At 38.5% G+C, this 19,630-nt stretch overlaps 1 protein-coding gene across 2 annotated transcripts in view; it reads right to left on the reverse strand.

Moving 5' to 3' along the window:
• The window catches only part of CERS3 (ceramide synthase 3), a 124,541-nt gene that overhangs the window by 74,175 nt on the left and 30,736 nt on the right, over positions 1–19,630 (reverse strand). For both annotated transcript variants that reach the window (XM_060003652.1, XM_060003653.1), the window contains exons 3-4: positions 10,993–11,110; positions 5,032–5,150 (exon numbers count right to left, since the gene is read on the reverse strand). In XM_060003652.1, coding sequence (XP_059859635.1) covers positions 5,032–5,150; positions 10,993–11,110 — 237 coding nt within the window. The remainder of the gene's footprint in view (positions 1–5,031; positions 5,151–10,992; positions 11,111–19,630) is intronic.

Genomic DNA, 19,630 nt, shown 5'->3' on the forward strand with positions numbered 1-19,630 from the left:
GTTCTAATTTCTAGTACAGTAAATATCAGTAGGTATAACACACACAAGCAGATGCTCTTTGGGGTCTGTAATAGTTTTTTTTTTTTTCTGTCATTAATCTTGTTTATTTCAGGGATCAGTGAAGTTCACCAAAATCCCCAAGATATTTTCCTAGTTGATGGTGAAGACTAGAGGTGCCAGTTAAAATGTTAAAATACAGAGTGCACAGTTAAATTTTAATTTTTCAGATAAACAATGAATATTGGCACCTGCCTATACTAAAAAAATTGTTATTTATCTGAAATTCAACTTCACCTGGGCATCCTGTATTTTTTTTTAAAACATCTTTATTGGAGTATAATTGCTTTACAATGGTGTGTTAGTTTCTGCTGTATAACAAAGTGAATCAGCTATACATATACTTATATCCCCGTATCTCATCCCTCTTGCGTCTCCCTCCCAACCTCCCTATCCCACCCCTCTAGGTGGTCACAAAGCACCGAGCTGATCTCCCTGTGCTATGCGGCTGCTTCCCACTAGCTATCTATTTTACACTTGGTAGTGTATATATGTCCATGCCACTCTCTCACTCTGTCCCAACTTACCCTTCCCCCTCCCCGTATCCTCAAGTTCATTCTCTACATCTGCATCTTTATTCCTGTCCTACCCCTAGGTTCTGCAGAAACAATTTTTTTTTTTTTTAGATTCCATATATATGTGTTAGCATACGGTATTTGTTTTTCTCTTTCTGACTTACTTCACTCTGTATGACAGGCTCTAGGTCCTTCCACCTCACTACAAATAACTCAATTTCATTTCTTTTCATGGCTGAGTAATATTCCATTGCATATATGTGTCACATCATCTTTATCCATTCATCTGTCAATGGACACTTAGGTTGCTTCCATGTCCTGGATATTGTAAATAGAGCTGCAATGAACATCGTGGTACATGACTCTTTTTGAATTATGGTTTTCTCAGGGTATATGCCCAGTAGTGGGATTGCTGGGTCATATGGTAGTTCTTTTTTTAGTTTTTTAAGGAACCTCCATCCTGTTCTCCATAGTGGCTGTATCAATTTACATTCCCAACAACAGTGCAAGAGGGTTCCCTTTTCTCCATACCCTCTCCAGCATTTATTGTTTGTAGATTTTGTGATGATGGCCATTTTGACTGGTGTGAGGTGATAACCTCATTGTAGTTTTGATTTGCATTTCTCTAATGATTAGTGACGTTGAGCATCCTTTCATGTGTTTGCTGGTAATCTGTATAACTTCTTTCTGTAATAGTTTTTAAGAGAACAAAGGGGTCCTGAAATCAAAAACTTGGGAGCTGCTGCACTTCACTAACCATGAGCTGAATGATGATGTTCTTGTCAATGCTATTTTCCTTGCTTCAAATGAACCTAAGGCAGTAAAATGTCCTTTTTTTTTTTCGCCAGGAATGGCTGACACAAACATAATTGTAAGGGGGAAAAAAAAAAAAACTCTTGGAAAAAAAACCAGAAATTAATTGGTTAGACTCACATGGTGATGTTGAAAGACGAGACTGCCAGGTGAGATCAGGGAGGATCTGGATGGAGTGAACTCGGGCGACATGAGAGACGCTGACAGGACGGACATGGGGCTCAACGGTGGGGGAACTGGATGAAGCAGGCAGTGGACCTGCCCGAGGGCCAGCTGGGCAAGCGGCAGTCCACCCACCGGGAGGAGAGCGCCTCTCTCCACCACCGGGGGGCGCCACTGCCTATATACAACAGATACTTGGAAATTACTCTGTTTTTATTAAACTTTTCATTGCTAAATGGAAATGCTTATTTTAAAAAGAAAAGTGATCTGCTAATATGGAATTTGATTTAAAAATAAAGGAGTCGCTATGGATTAAAATCCTGAATTCTGTGAAACAGGGCTTAGGGGTCATCCTTAAATAAAGTAACCATGGAAATAATACATTGAACTTAAGATGTTCAGAGACTAATCCATCCTGATATGGAGAAGTGTCTGCCTGTTGGAGAGTAATTTGTAAGAGTTCTGTGTTGGAGAATAAGTTTCCCGAGATTTCCAAAATGCCTTGGGCTAGGTATCTCTTGCTATGATTCCTGTAGCACATCCCATAGCTAGGGAATAAAGTGCAGTCCCTATACAATTAAAGAGCTTGGTACTTTGCTTTAGTCTATTTATTTGATCCATAATAACTTTTAACAATTCCCTGATATTTGTGACATTGCTAAAGAATAATGTAAAAGTTAAATTATAAAATTGTGGGTTCACTCCTGTCTCCTGAATACATTGTACTGCTTCCTGCCTTTGCTTTACTTAAAACATGCTGCCCTCAAATCATGCTTTCTTTTTTTTTTTAAATTAACTTATTTTATTTATTTTTGCTGCGTTGGGTCTTCATTGCTGCATGCGGGCTCTCCCTAGCTGCGGCAAGCGGGGGCTACTCCTCATTGCGGTGCGCAGGCTCCTCATTGCGGTGGCTTCCCCTGTTGTGGAGCACGGGCCCCAGGTGCGCAGGCTTCAGTAGCTGTGGCGCATGGGCTCAGTAGTTGTGGCTTGCGGACTCCAGAGCGCAGGCTCAGTAGCTGTGGCGCACGGGCCCAGCTGCTCTGCGGCATGTGGGATCCTCCCAGACGAAGGCTCGAACCCGTGTCCCCTGCACTGGCAGGCAGACCCGCAACCACTGCGCCACCAGGGAAGCCCCCATGCTTTCTTTTCTTATGGAAATCTGACCCATCCCTCCCCTCAAGGTCCAGCTTATGCCTGACCTCTAGAAAGCCTTTGTCTAATGTATCCAACTCTGCTGACACCACCTCCTCTGAATGCCCAGATCACATCTGAACATGACTGTAGACCACAGGTATACAGGCCCATGTGCCATTGGGAATGGAACAACAACAGATGTTGTGGTTTCATAAGTGATAGTCTCATATCCCTGATTAGCTGCTTTAGGCCAGTGACCATACCTTCCACTTTTACTTCCCTCTTAATATCTACGAGTCCATATGATCTAGGATAGTGCCACATACCAAGAAGATGGTCCACACAACCCTCTGCATTGCCTGACTGATTGATAATAGCAACTTGAAATTCCCTTCTCTAGCCTGAACTCTGTGGCTGACTTCTAGCAGACTCACTGACCGCTAGATTCCAAATGTTGGGTCCTTCTCACCCAGTTACTTGACATATAGGGTTCCCTGCTTCTGAGAGGTCAGCATTAGGTGGCAGGGGCAGTACAGTGAGCAGAAAGAGTATCAGAAAAGGAGTCAGAAGGCCTAAGGGCAACAGGCGCCCAATAGCCCGGCGACCTTGAGCAAGTTCCTTAAACTACATGATGTGCAGTTTCTCATTTCTCAAACAGGGCCCCACTTTCCCTGACTGCCTCACACTGTTGCTAGGAGGATCAATCCAAGATTATTTATAAACTGGAAGGCACTATAATGTATAAGAAATTCCCAGAATTTCACTGCAGTATGATTCAGCTCAGAGGCTGAGAGTTAGTCCCTGCCTGGGGACTTTATTTAAGATAAGAATCATTTGATAGAAAGAAAGAAAGAATAAATGAATGATAGCAGAAAAACAGGAAGATGTAATGTGAAAACAGCTCCAGTTTGTAGTGTTTTGTAGTGACGGTCCAGAGAGATTCACTTGGGCCAAGCTGACATAGCAGAAACACAATATTAACCAATCTCTCAAGAGCTAAAACTCAGAGAGAAGCAGTTGGAAAACAAACCAGGTCATATACCTCTAGCCACTGTGGGAAAGGCAATGGAAGCCTGCTGATGAGGAAAAAAGTCTCGAGACACCATGAAGACTTGGTCTGTGCCTCTAAACATCATCAGTTTCACAGCAGGATGGCTGTACTTGGCAATGCATAGGTAGTTTAAAGTCATTAAAGTTTAGCCTTCCACAGGCTTGGTTTCTTTATTTGAGAGTCTTATGCCGCTCCCTATCCATTTTACCATCAAAACAAAAACATCTGGTGAAAGTCACTAGGCAATGTGAGGACCTTAAGAAACAGGCAAAAAGAAGGAATGCTATTGGCATGAGAATGTGGCATCAAAATTTCCCAACTGGGCTTTCCTGGTGGCACAGTGGTTGAGAGTCCGCCTGCTGATGCAGGGGACATGGGTTCGTGCCCTGGTCCGGGAAGATCCCACATGCCACGGAGCGTCTAGGCCCGTGAGCCATGGCCGCTGAGCCTGCACGTCCGGAGCCTGTGCTCTGCAGTGGGAGAGGCCACAGCAGTGAGAGGCCCGCGTACTGCAAAAAAAAAAAAAAAAATTTCCCAACTAACAGGCATTGTCTGGATGTAAAGAAGAGGAACAAAGTAAGAGCAATGACCTAGACCCTCTTTTTGGCACAGGTGTCAGTTTTTGCCACCAAGGGAGTAACCTAAAGTATCGATACTATAATACTCCGCAAAGAGAAAAAAAAAAAAACAGAGTTGTAATGAAGCCAAAAATAAGTGTGGTACAGTCTCACTGCACTCAGAACGTATTTGAAGCAGTCAGCTCTGCAAAAACCCTATGTGTTGCCCAGCTCATCCTGACCCCCTACTAAACCAGGCAGAAACCCAGAGGAACTGGCTGCCCAGTCCATAGGCAGGGGTGGAGTAAGAGCCAAGTGAGACAGAAAGAAGTCCTCTCCATCAGTGTTAAGAGAGGACAGCACCCTCTCAGACATTCTCTGCTCTTGTAATGTGATAGAGTAATGTGATTAGAAACAGGCGATAGTCAGATGAGCTAGGGCCAACTGATACCCTAGAAAAGATAAACACCAGGTTAAGACATTTTTATGATTTTTCTGGACTTTAAAGATAAGTACATAACATCTCCTGTTCAACTAAGAGAGTTCATAGCTTACCTTGTTTCATAGAGAAGGAAAGTGAAGCACAAGAGGTGGATGAGTGACTAGCATTAAATTCCTGATTGGTAAGTGACAGAGAGGGTTCAAACCCTTCTTCTGCTGCATCCTAAGGATTCCTTCTGAGATGACTATTCTGCTCCATATAAAACTGTACCATTTCAAAAGCTTTAACTGTCCTTCTTACCAAGCTTCTTGGAATTTCTTCATCCTGCAAGGCCTATCTTGATTCCGCCGACTCCTAAACCATCTTTCAACCTGGCGCTCTGTCAAGTTACACTTTTTTGCCAGTCCATAAATATCAGTCTGAAAGGGGATGAAACAAATGAATGAGTGCTTAAGAGTAGAGTCAGGGTGGCAGGCAGTCAAAAGACAGTGAGATTGGGTTACAAGTGCTTGTGCACTGGAGAGGAGAGAGTTCTGCATTAGACCTTGAGCCAGTGCATTTACCTCTTTTGCTCATGGAATCACACACACACACACACACACACCTCAAAACAGAGAGAATGTTAGTTCCCAGAACTCTGAGTTGTTAAGAAAGACCAATTCTCTGTAAGTTGGTAGCAACCCATATATTCAAGTTAATATGTGGCTCACTCATTCAGCCAATTTTATTTAGGGCCTCCTAGGTTCCAGGTAGAGTAGTGTAGTTTAAGATGTCAATCAAACCCAATCTCTTCATTCTTTCTTATGAAAAAAATGGAACTCCAAGGGTTTTAACAACTTGTCCAAGACCTAAAACCAGTAGCAAAGTGAAAACAAGAACTTAGGCTCCTGTCTTTTCTGTTATTTCACACAATCTTTCTACCAGATCCAAAAGTTTCACATTTAATCAGATGTACAGCCTATTTCAAACTAATCTGAAATAATTCAAATTGTAAAAAATGATTAAGGATTGCTGACTATAATAATGACGATTGCTTCTCCTCTGGAAGGCAGAAGTTGTAGGTTATGATTTAAAATTGAAAATAATATGGATGATGGATTAGCTCAAAGGTCACAGATTTGAAGTTCTCCCAGGGCCAAACAAGAACCCAAAATGATTGAGAGGACCAGGTCTGCTTCATGGTGGAATTTTAAGTTTTATTCTTTCAACACAGACATGCTTTATATGTTAAACCTACAGTACTTTCCACTTCCACAAGGAAATAAGCTCTGTAATATTTTTTGAGACATCAGTCTTCTTTATCTTTCGTTTTCCTATGTTGAGTACAAGAAATATTTCAGCTTACTCCTAACTTTGGTAGGAGAAAAATAAAATTGTCCCTCAGCCTCAGTTTTGAGGAAATAAGCAGGAGCCATATGGATGCAGCCAACAGGAAAGCACATGGCCCATCCCAAAGGGACAGTGGCGACCCAGCTCTGACTGATGGCTCCCAGAGTGAAAGTGCAGTCCCAGAAATCTGATGTGAAATCGCTAGGTTTTTTTTTTTTATGTTGTATTTACTTTAAAATGTAATGCTTAAATTTAAATGTTTAAGTTTAAAGTAAATTTAAACCAATCATGGACCAAGATTGGTGAAGGTCAAACAAAGCCTGACCATGGGCCAGTTGGCTGCACACCCAGCTGTCTGTGATCAGTCGTGGAGCTTCTGCTATGTTATTGTGTATAGTTTACATAATTGTTCAGGCGCACAGGACAACAGTAGATAAAATTCCTAAAGAAGCTCTCGTGCTGAAGACAGGCAAAGGACTAATTGCAACTACATACCTACTGAACTGCTAGCCTATTACTTAATCTAGAGAAAGAAAGCAAAACAGAACAAAACCAAGATATAGCCCACATTATACTCTGTTTCCTTGTAAATTATCCTCTCTAATACCTATTATTTTGTCGGCCAAGGGTTCACCTGCTGTTTTTTGTTGTTGTTGTTTTGGTTTGTTTTTGACAAGACTGAATTGGCAACTATTTATCGGTGTCTACTTTCTGCAGGCATTCTGCTTTCTATTGGAGATCTAAATGAAAAAGACCAGTATGGGCCTCCCCTTCACAGAGTAAAGTCTGTCTGGTGAGGAAGTCAGAAAATGCAACAAAGGATTCTAATAAAATATCATGAGTGCTGAGATAGGGGAGGATAACGGTACCATGGGACCTAACTTTACATAGGCAGTTCCTGGAAGTTACACTTATGCTGAACCCTGAAAAATGCCCCAAGAAGGAGAGGATGAAGAAGGAGTGTCCTGGCAGCATGTAAGGTTGTCTGGAGATGAGAACATGGGGGAGTTGGGGGCACTTGAGGGACAGATAGAGGCCTTGCAGGGTGGAAACATACAGAGAGGTGAGGAGGAAAGATGGGGCTAAGGCCACAGCAAGAAGGGCCTTGCCTGGAATTTATCTGTAGGTTACAGAATGTTTGCATTTTGAAGTCTCCCTCTTGCAGGTGTAAAGAATGAAGTGCCAGGAGTGAGCAGAGGTGGAGACAGTGTTCAGCAGTGAGCAAAGTCCCTGTCCTCACACTGGAATTTTCCCAGATCTGAGAACAATCCAATTTTATTATCCCATCATTTCTACAGATACCTGCTGAATAAATGCTTCTAGAAGACAGTGATCAAACATGATCTGAAGCATTTTTTTTTTTTCTGATTTGGAGCACAGATGAATCTGGTTGAAAGTCTTGGCAATACTGGCCTCATAGACCTACAATTTTATTGGGATAGAAATCATCTTGCAAACAAAAGTCTTTAGTAGTATTTTGTTAATGATACACGAAACAAGCATTTTACTGAACACCTACTATGTACAGAAAATTGTGTAAGATGTTATGGAAATACAAACAAGCATAAATAGGAAACAAATGACATTCTCTTGGGATAATTTAAGTTGGGAAGACATATTTGAGAACGCTCCTGGAGAAGTCTATATGATAGACACAGACTACAAATAACAACAGCTGACCTTGAGTGTGTGCTGGGCACTATTCTAAGTACTCAATTCAATCTCTGAATTGAGAGTCCTGTGAGGTAAGTGCTGTTAACATGCTCAGCTCACAGAAGGGGAAACTGAGGCTCAGAGTGGTTAATTTGCTCACCTCCACACACAGTCTTTTCTCACAATCCATGTTTTTAGCCTGACACGATAGAGTGTGTGTCTGTAGAAGGGAAAGGCTCTCAAGCAGAACCTCAGGGAGAAGTAGTGTGGCCTGAAGGAAGAGCACCAAATGGGGCTATGAGGCCTGGCTACTTGATGCAAAAACCAACCCTCTGGGACTGTGGAGGAGCCACTCGAATTCTTTGACTCTCACCCATAAAATAAACTGGACTAGAGAGCTGTTTGCCCTAAAAATGTTTGAATCTGTGGTTGAGACAAGCTAGCAAACTGGAATGCCCCGTGGACCACAATACCTGCTTTATGTCAGCCTTATGGCACCACATTTTCTTTAGACATCTTACAGAACTACACACTCATTTGTTCTGCAGCAGTTCTCAACATGATTTTTCTGAGGAAATGGGCTAGTTAATAAGTTCTGCTGTTCCTTCATTTTACCAACAGCAGGAAAATTGATCTGCTGGCCAGAGATATTGGTATGTTATCATGGTTCTCTCTCAGTACATCTTGAAGTTGTCATTGAGATACACACAGAGCGAAACACGCACATATAAAAACAGTGGACACATAGCTGCACATACACAGTCACAAAAGAAGTGTGCGAAATCGCAGATCAAAACTCTCAATAGAGAGGCTTCCCTGGCAGTCCAGGGACTCCACGCTTCCAATGCAGGGGGTGTGGGTTTGATCCCTGTTCAGGGAACTAAGATCCCACGTGCCGCATGGCGCAGCTAAAAAATTTTTTAAAATGAAAAAAACAAAACAAAACAACTCCCAATGGAGGTTCATGTGTACAGCATTTTGGACCTCATTAATACCATGTTATACCCTTCTGTGCTAACCAGTCCAGAATTGATACTGTATATACTGAAATGTTTTTGTTTTTATTGGTACAGTCTATTGCAGCTGAAGAAGCATCCTCAGATTTGTGTCCGCAGTTTCTTTTAATAAAGTCAGGTGTTAGGTACCTGTATTACCACTGCAGTGCCTTGAGATTACAGGTTCGGAATACCCACCCATCCCTTGAATCAGCACAAAATTTTTTTTTAGTCCTCCCAGCAACTTGTCTTACTTCAACTATAAATTAAGCAAAAATGCTATCTGTATGACACTGGCCAAGTTAATGTGTGGAGGTATTGTGATATTATTTTGTTTCCACATCTGAAATCACTCTTAAGGCAGGTGCTTTGCATTCCTCTACTATATTCTTCTATCTTCCGAAGTTCTAGTACTTTTATTCTATGGGCATTTTACTGGCCAACTTGTCATCTTGATCTGTTATACAAATACTGCCTTGATTTTGTAATCTATGAGCAATATAAATTAGGTGTTTTAATTATGTCCCTTCATCTTCATGGTTTAGTAGAGGAAGCTTTCTAACACTTGAAGTTGATATATAACATTTCTTTTACTTGATGCAAATGTCCAAATTATATCTACACTAAGCCATGGTGTACTGTCAATTGAGTTAGAACAAATACTTACACACACAGCTCCAGACTCTGAAATATATTTTTAACATTCTATTCACAGATAAAGACATCATTTGGGCATAGTAGAAACAGCACTCGACAGGGAGCCATGGGCCAGGGTCCAGCTGGGGATTTAGCCACTGATTAGCCGCATGACCTAGGACAGGTCATTTCCTCTGTTGACCTTAGTTTCCTCATCTTGATCATAAAGAGGAAAGATGACCTAATCTCTAAATCTCTTTCAGCTTTTCTTAGTCTTTCTTTAACTGTCACATGGCTAATTTCTCTCCATAGCAGAGAAACTTGATAAGAGCCAAATTTTCTACATATTTTAAAATATCCTAAAAAGCTGTACAGCAAGCACAGCAAGTAACTGATAGCTACCACTGTTCTTCATGTTTTATTGCAAGGTATTACCAAGGTTAGTTATTCTCAGAGAGAAACAGAGAAGGATAATAAGGACTCTCTGAAAGAGTCCTAACTTTTCATAAACACAGCTAAATAATTTCCTGTCTGAAAAACATGAAATGATGTTTAGGCATTATTATCACCAGTGGTAACAACAGTATTTAGATGAATGACTGCAGTCTTTTAGAGCACAAGGAAATAAAGAACACGTGGAGATGGCTTGTCAGACTGTCCTCATTTTAGAAAAAAAGGCACATGCAGAAGTTGAGGGCAGAACAAGTTAGAGACAGTGCTGGCTAGCTGTGAACAACTCTGAACATGATGCCTGGTGCTATGTGGTCAGACCTCAACGTGGCTTCTTTGTGCAGGGAGCCCACCAGACCAGTGATAGAAAGGCTCATAGGAAAAGCAAGTGAATTCAGCAGACAAGTTCAGGACCTTAAAAATCTATCTATCCTAAAATTGTGTTAGCACATACTTTTGACTTTTAAATTACTGGTGAGAGATGTCTGTATTCATCATAGAGGGTGTGCCACTTTTGGAGAAGTTTTTATTTCATCTCTCATTTAAATATGGGGGTATAACTAGACTTGCTTAGACACTATTATTTTTAAATATAACTTTTAGGTTAAAGCCATTTTCTGTGGCGTAAACATGCAGTGCACCATAACATTTCATCAAGTACATCTCATATTGAGAAGAGATTTGTGACTCTCCTAACTGTTCTATCTCTGGGGAGTGGGTAGGGGCACAGTATATTTCTGAGTATTTCGAGGCCTTGGATAAAGTAAAGTGTCCTGCTCAGGAAAGCCACCCAATAGACACTTTCATAGTGTGTGTAGTGTATATTGATGGTGTCACAATTATCAAAAGTGTCAGATATGGGCAACTCTGCCTTAACAATGATCTTTTTTCATTAGTATATTTGTATATATGCTACCATTAAAAATTAAATTTTGACATGTACACCCAAATTATGGCATTGATTGTTAGCATTCAACACTAGCAATGTTTGTAGTTTTATATTATAATATTTATTTGTCATTTTATATTATGCTCAGAATGCTGTATAACTTATCAATAAAGAAAAAAAAATCAAATGATTCAAGTCATTTGCTGCTCAACTGAAACAGATTTTTTTGCACAGATAAGGTAAACCACAGATGATTGAAACATTAAGAAAGGAGATTTTAAAATCCAAAAACGAAGAATCTGTACTTACTTGAGATGGTTTCCTTGTGGAATGTTTGAAAAAATTCTCTAAAACAGTATTTGGTATAATCTTCTTTCGGACTTCCTCTTTAATGCCAATTGTTTTTGCTAGAGGTGAAGCAATAAACCTACAAAAATATGAACAAAAGTAAGTTCAAAATCTGAGAATGAATTCACAATGTCACCAGAAAACTCAAGCTGTAATTTTAGATTCCAAATGAAAGATCAGTCATTGGGCTATCTAAAGCCAGTATCTGCCTTACAGAAACTCAAAGATAGCAAAATTTGAGAACTTTTATACACGCAATAACTTAAAAAAATAAAATATAGTTGACTCTTTAACAACATGGGGGTTAGGGGTGTCAACCCTCAGCAGCACAGTTGAAAATCCTCCTTGTATAGCTTATAGTCAGCCCCCGTGTAAGTGGTTCCTCCATATCCGAGGTTCCACATCCATGGATTCAACCAACTGTAGATCTAGTACTGTAGTACTTACTATTGTAAAAATTCTGCTTATACGTGGAGCCTGCAGTTCAAACCCTTGTTGTTCAAGGGTCAACTGTACTTGCACAGTTCTAAAATCCATTTTATGTAAACCCAAATATATTTATATACAAGATCCAGGAACTGAGATAAGCCATTTTACTTAGAGTTTCATTTTTAAGACTACCAGGGATTAAAATAAATAATAGTTTTGTTATTATGGTTTTCTTTGGTGATACTATCTTCAAGAAATTATTATGTCCCTATTTGAAGTTCTAACTTATGAAAAATGGCATGACTCTTGGGTAAATATCTAGGAAAGGGATTGATGGGTTGTATGGCAAGTATACGTTTAACTTTATAAGAAACTGGCCCAATGTTTTCCAAAGTGTCTGCACTATTTTACATTCCCATCAATAAGGTGCCAGAGTTCCAGTTATTCCATATCTCTGCCAGTAGATGGTATTGCCAGTCTTTTTAATTTTAAATTCTATTGCAATTCTATTGCATGTGTGGTGGTTTTTATTGATTTTTACATTCTAGTTTTTATTTCCTAACTTCTGCTTATTATAAATTTAGTTTGCTTTTTCCCCTTGTTTTTTAAGGTAGAAGGTATTGATTTGAGATCTTTCTTCTTTTTAAATATAGGTGTTTACAGCTATGAATGTCCCTCTAAGCACTGCTTTTGCTGAATCTCATAAGTTTTCGTATGGTGCTTTCTTTTTCACTCATCTCAAACTATTTGCTAATTTACCGTGTGATTTCTCCTTTGACCCATTGGTTATTTAGAAGTATGCTGTTTAATTTCCACATATTTGCTTATTTCTCAATTTCCTTCTGTTATGGACTTCTAATTTCACTCCATTGTGATCAGAAAACATGCTTTGTACGATTTCAATCCTCTCACATGTATTGAGATTTGTTTTATGGTTTACACGTGGTCTATTCTGGAGAATGTTCCTTGTGCACACGAGAAGAATGTGTATTCTGCTATTATTGGTGGTGTGCTCTACAGATGTCTGTTAGGTCTAGTTCATTTATAATGTTAATCAAGTCTTCTATTTTCTTGTTGATTTTCTGCCTAGTTGTTCTATCCATTATTGAAAATGGGGTACTGAAGTCTACAACTGTTATTGTTGAATTGTCGATTTCTCCCTTCAATTCTGTTTGTTTTTGCTTCACGTTTTTGGGACTAGGTTGCCAGTTACATATATATTTATAAATGTTATATCTTCTTGATAGATTTACCCTGTTATAGTATAAAATGTCCTTTGTCTCTAATAACAATTTAAAGGCTGTTAAATTGTCTGGTATTAGTATAGCCACTCCAGCTCTCTTTTGGTTACTGCTTGCATGGTATATATTTTCTCATCCTTTTACTTTCAACCTATTTATTTCTTTGAACCTAAAGTGTTTCTCTTGTAGAAGCCATATAGTTGGATCATATATATCTATCAAGTCCTCCTATCTATGCCTTTTAGTTGGAGTATTTAATTCATTTACATTTAATGTAAATTACATTTAATTACTGATAAGACAGGATTTATATCTGCCATTTTGCTATTTATTTTCTGTATAGCTTATGCCTTTTTGTTTCTCATATCTTCTATTACTATCTTGTTCTGTGTTAAATAGATATTCTGGCGTACTTTTTAAATTTTTTTTTTTTACTGTTTTTAAAAATTACCTTCTTAGTGGTTCATCTAGGGATTACAATTAACATCTTAATTTATAACCTCCTAGCTCAGATTAATAGCCAAATAATTTCAGCACTATACAAAAATTCCATGATCTCTCCTCTCTGTGCTGTTACTGTCATATAAATTATATATTTATAAATTGTGTTCACATCAACATACATTTATGATTACTATTTTATGCAGTTGCCTTATAAATCAGATAGGAGAAAAACATGTTACAAGCAAAAAATGCATTTATATTTTCTTTTTATTTCTTATGTAGGTAACTTTACTGGTGTTCTTTATTTCTTCATGTGGATTCAAGTTAATGTCTGTGTCCTCTAATTTCAGCCTGTAGGACTCCCTTTAGTATTTCTCATAGGGTAGGTCTGCTTAGCAACAAATTCTTCCAGGTTTTGTTTATCTGGGAATGTCTTAATTTCTCTTTCATTTTGAAGGATAGTTGTGCTTGTTTGACAGTTTTTTCTTTCCTTTTATTTGTCCTCCCATTGCCTTTGGCTTCTATGGTTGTTGATGAGAAATCAATTCAATCTTACTGAGGATCCCTTTTATGTGATGAGATGCTCCTTTCTTGCTGCTTTCAAGATTCTTTCTTTGTCTTTCAACATTTTGCTTATGATGTATCTAGATATGGATCTCTCTAAGTTCATCCTACTTGGAATTTGTTTAGCTTCTTAGATATATAGATTAATGTTTGTCATCAAATTTTGGGAAATTTTTAGCCAATTATTTCTTCAAATATTTTCAATTCTGTTCATTTTCTCCTCCTCTTCTGGAGTTCCTGTTATGCATATGTTGCTGTGCTTGATGGTGTCCCACAGGTCTCTGAGGCTCTTTGTTTTTCTACATTTTTTTTTTTCCTCAGACTGCTGACTTTTTCTTTTGCCTGCTCAAATATGCTGTTAAGGCCCTCCAGTGAATTTTTAATATAAGTTATTGTATTTTTCAAGTCCCAATTTCTATTTGATTTCTTTTTATAATTTTTATCTCTTTATTGATATTCTTAATTTAGTGAGACATTGTTCTCATTCTTTCCTTAGTTTTTAAGCATGGTTTTCTTTAGTTCTCTGAACATATTTAAAATAGCTGACTTAAAGTCTTGTCTAATAAGAAGTCCAACATCTAGGCTTTGTAAGGGACACTCTATTGATTGCTGTTTTTTTCCTGTGTATGGGCCATACTTTCTTGTTTCTTTGCATGTCTTATAATTTTTTGTTGAAAAGTGGACAAGTTTAATAATATAATGTGACAGCTCTGGAAATCAGATTATCCCCATACTCAGAGTTTGTTGTTGTCCATTTGTTTGTTTACATTTTTGAACTGATCTGTAAAGTCTGTATTCTTTGTCATGTGTGGGCACTAAAGTATCTATTAGGTTAGCTTAGTGGTCTCCTAATGATTAGACAGATATTTCCTTAAATGCCTGGAACCAATAAGTCTTCCAGTGTTTACCAAGGGGCTCTGTGTATGTTTCAGGGCACACCTTCAACACTAAGATAGTGGGCAACTCTGCCTTAGCCTTCACTTCCTGTTTGCACAGAGCCTCAAGGTCATCCAGAGGTGAGAACTTAAGGTCTACTAAGGTCTTACCTGAGCATGTGGATGGCCCTGGGCATGCCCAAAGCTCTACAAATTCAAGTGGTCTTCTAATTTCCAAGAATAAGTCAGAGCTTTTCAAACCCCCCTATGGACATATCATTTCCCAGCTTATCCTTTAAAAAGAAAAGCTGTTAGTTTATTGTTTGCCCCAACTGCTATCCATTACCTCAGGCAGTTCCAAAGTTAATCGATTGCATTTAATTGTTTTAGACAAGCACCCTTCTTCTCCCCAAGGAAAAAGGCAAACAAAGACAGCTTGTGAGTAATGCCCTTCCAGGGAACCACTAGACAGGTCAGATAATGACAGCTTTTTGGGAATGATGCTTTGAAGGAGCTCCAACTCTGTTCTGCTTCCTTCAACGGCTGCCAGGCTGCTGGTTTCCACTGAAATTGTGGGCTGTTGGTTTTTCAAGACTATCACAGAGGAAGAAAGGTAAGGACAGAAATAGGGCAAGTTAAAATGCCACAAAGCTTGCTGTTCTTTCCAACAGTCAGCTATTTTTCTTAAATAACACTCTCCAGATTGCTGCAAGTCTTTGACTAATTCTAAATTTTGAAAAGTTGATCTTGACAGTTTTTGCTAGTTTTCTGATTTTAGGAAGGAGAAAATTTTCAGAGGCCCTTACTCTGACATTTTTGTTAACTTTCAGTGTGTAGTGGTTTTAATTTGCATTTTGCTAATGACTAATGATGTTGAACATCTTTTTATGTGTTTACTTGCTATTTGTATATCTCCTTTGGTGAGGTTTCTGCTCAAATATTCTGCCCATTAAAAAAAATCAAGTTATTTATTATTGAGTTACATATTCTGAATTTAATATATTATTGAGTTATATATTCTGAATTTAAGTCCCTCATCAGATATATGTTTTGTTCACATTTTCTCCTAGTCTGTCTTATCTTTTAATTTTACTGACATCTTTTAAAAATAACAATTAATGCATTTTTACATATCATATAATTCACCATTTTCAAGTATACTACTCAGTGATTTTTTTCTTTTTTATTAAATTTACCAAGCTGTACATTATCACCATGAGTCAGCTTTAGAACATTTTCATCATCCACTATAATACCTCATACATATTTACGTTAGTCCCTCTTTCCTGTTAATCATGCCACAGGCAGTCACTAATCTACTTCCTGTCTTTATAGCTGTACCTTTTGTGGATATTTAACATAATGGAATCATACAATATGTGGTTGCTTGTGCCTGGCTTCTTTCATTGAGTTTAATGTTTTTGAGATACATCAATGTATTTGGACGCATTTGGAGTTCAGTCCTTTTTATTGCCAAATAATCTATTGTATAGATACACATACATTAACAATGTCTTTTGAAGAACATTTTAGCAATTTAACAAGAGAAATAAAAGCATATGCCCAAATTCTTCTATTCAAATATTCAGAGAAGTTTTATTCATTATAGCCAAAAACTGTAAAGAATCCAAATTTCCATCAACTAATTAAAGGATAATAAATTGCAATATATCAATATGTTGAGACTACTCAGAAATGACAAGGAATCATTGATACATATAATGACATGAAAAAAAATCTCAAAAGCATTATGCTAAGTGAAAGAAATCAGACACAAAAGACTATAATCTATATGATTCCATCTATAGGAAATCTTAGAAAAGGCAAAATTATACTGACAGAAAGCATTTTAGTGATTGTGAGGAGATAGTAAGTAGGAAGAGGATTAACTGAATAGGGTACAGGGGTGTTTTCAGCCAATGGAAATCTCCTATATCATAATTGTGGTGATAGTTACATGACTGTTTACTTTTGTCAAAATGTGTCAAATTTTGGATGAACTTTCTTGTATGTAAATCATACCTCAGTAAAGATGATTTTTTAAAAGCATGATATGTCCCTATTCTTCCTTCATTTCTAACAAAGGCTCCATTATCTGCCGGGTCAGGCTATTCTAGTACTTACTTAGAAGTTTCTGTGTTTAATTAAATGCTGGAAATTTTAGTTATGAATGATCATTTAACCCTTAAATTCATTGTTTATAACCACGGAGTTGAATAACAATTTTCCTAGGGACTTCCCTGGCGGTCCAGTGGTTGAGACTCCACATTCCCAATGCATGGGGCATGGGTTCAATCCCTGATAAGGGAACTAAGATCCCACATGCCACACTGCATGGCCAAAAATAAAAAAATAAAAATAAAAAAATTTTCCTAAAATACTCTGATAAAATATATAAGCCAATCCAACTTCCAGATGGCCTAAGTTCTCCTGAAAATGACCTATACATTTCAGAGACATAAAAAACAAACTTATTATGCACCATATGTACACAGAGCAATGTGGATAGATCATAAAGCACAGTGCTATATTAAAAAAAAAAGAAGATATGGAAGAAGGTCTTCTTACTATACCATTTATGTCAACTAACAATACATGTACTTTATGTTCATTCTCATGTTTGACTGGGTTATACAAACAAAAAGCCATCAAATACCTACAGCAAGAATGGCAACAGGACTAGGAAATGAGGATAAAAGGTAGTTAATGAAAAAGTTAATTGAAATCAGTCAATCAATCAAAAGAGATCTAATACAGACCAAAGACATGCTGTGGTTCAAGGAATATGATTAACTCCCCCTCTGCATAAAAGTTCCAAATAAAACAAAAACTTAGATGATCTTAAAACTAACAAAGACTCAAAAAACATATATGACAGGATTTTGGATAAATAACAGAATTGGGTCATTTATCTAACCTACTAGTTAAAAATTTTTATTGGAGAAAACACTCACTGTCTTTACTAGTAGAATAACGCAAATACAAAATGGTTTAATATGGCAGGGTTCTCAATCACACTCACTCAATGTTATCTCCTCAAATATTAGAAATGAAGAAATTAGCAAAAATAAAAAAGCAAAGCAGGATTAAGAAAAGAAGATTTATTCAGTACGGGAATACAACCAATCTCAAAGCCAAACAAAGTATAACATTCCCCACTAGGGAATCATGTGAGAGATAAAGGGTGGATAAGTATACACAATGGATAAAAATACATATCCATAGCATATTTGTGGATATGAGGATCATATCTACAGTCAAAGCATTAATTTAAAGAAGACTTGCTCCTTGGCAGGTACGGCACAAATTATGTGGTCTCGTCTGATCCCAGCAGGTCTGGGCCAAACCAGTGCCTAGCAGGTTCGAAGAGAAGAGAGCCATGTGGATGAAACGCTCTTGGTGCTGCAGCCAGGAGTCAGTGCTGTGCCTCTGAGGTGGGAGAGCCAACTTCAGGGCACTGGTCCACAAGAGACCTCCCAGCTCCACATAATATCAAACGGCAAGAAACTCCCAGAGATCTCCATCTCAACACCAGCACCCAGCTTCACTCAACGACCACCAAGATACAGTGCTGGACATCCTACGCCAAACAACTAGCAAGACAGGAACACAACCCCACCCATTAGCAGAGAGGCTGCCTAAAATCATAATAAGTCCACAGACACCCCAAAACATACCACCAGAGGTGGACCTGCCCACCAGAAAGACAAGATCCAGCCTCATCCACCAGAACACAGGCACTAGTCCCCTCCACCAGGAAGCCTACACAGCCCACTGAACCAACTTTAGCCACTGGGGACAGACACCGAAAACAACGGGAACTATGAACCTGCAGCGTGCGAAAAGGAGACCCCAAACACAGTAAGATAAGCAAAATGAGAAGAAGAAAAACACTCAGCAGATGAAGGAGCAAGATAAAAACCCACCAGACCTAACAAATGAAGAGGAAATAGGCAGTCTACATGAAAAAGAATTCAGAATAATGATAGTAAAGATGATCCAAAATCTTGGAAATAGAATAGAGAAAATGCAAGAAACATTTAACAAGGATCTAGAAGAACTAAAGATACAAACAATGATGAACAACACAATAAATGAAATTAAAAACACTCTAGATCGGGCTTCCCTGGTGGCACAGTGGTTGGGAGTCCGCCTGCCGATGCAGGGGGCGCGGGTTCGTGCCCTGGTCTGGGACGATCCCACATGCCACGGACTGGCTGGGCCTGTGAGCCATGGCTGCTGAGCCTGCGCGTCTGGAGCCTGTGCTCCGCAAAGGGAGAGGCCACAGCAGTGAAAGGCCCATGTACTGCAGAAAAATAAATAAATAAATAAATAAAATAAATACTCTAGAAGGGATCAGTAGCAGAACAACTGAGGCAGAAGAACGGATAAGTGACCTGGAAGATAAAATAGTGGAAATAACTACTGCAGAGCAGAATAAAGAAAAAAGAATGAAAAGAACTAAGGACAGTCTCAGAGACCTCTGGGACAACCTTAAATGCACCAACATTCGAATTATAGGGGTTCCAGAAGAAGAAGAGAAAAAGAAAGGGACTGAGAAAATATTTGAAGAGATTATAGTTGAAAACTTCCCTAATCTGGGAAAGGAAATAGTTAATCAAGTCCAGGAAGCACAGAGAGTCCCATACAGGATAAATCCAAGGAGAAACACGCCAAGATACATATTAATCAAACTGTCAAAAATTAAATAGAAAGAAAACATATTAAAAGCAGCAAGGGAAAACCAACAAATAACACACAAGGGAATCCCCATAAGGTTAACAGCTGATCTTTCAGCAGAAACTCTGCAAGCTAGAAGGGACTGGCAGGATATATTTAAAGTGATGAAGGAGAAAAACCCAAAACCAAGATTACTCTACCCAGCAAGGATCTCATCCAGATTTGATGGAGAAATTAAAACCTTTACAGACAAGCAAAAGCTGAGAGAGTTCAGCACCATCAAACCAGCTTTACAGCAAATGCTAAAGGACCTTCTCTAGGCAAGAAACACAAGAGAAGGAAACGACCTACAATAACGAACCCAAA

Source organism: Delphinus delphis, chromosome 2, assembly GCF_949987515.2.
Source record: "Delphinus delphis chromosome 2, mDelDel1.2, whole genome shotgun sequence".
NCBI lineage: Eukaryota > Metazoa > Chordata > Mammalia > Artiodactyla > Delphinidae > Delphinus > Delphinus delphis.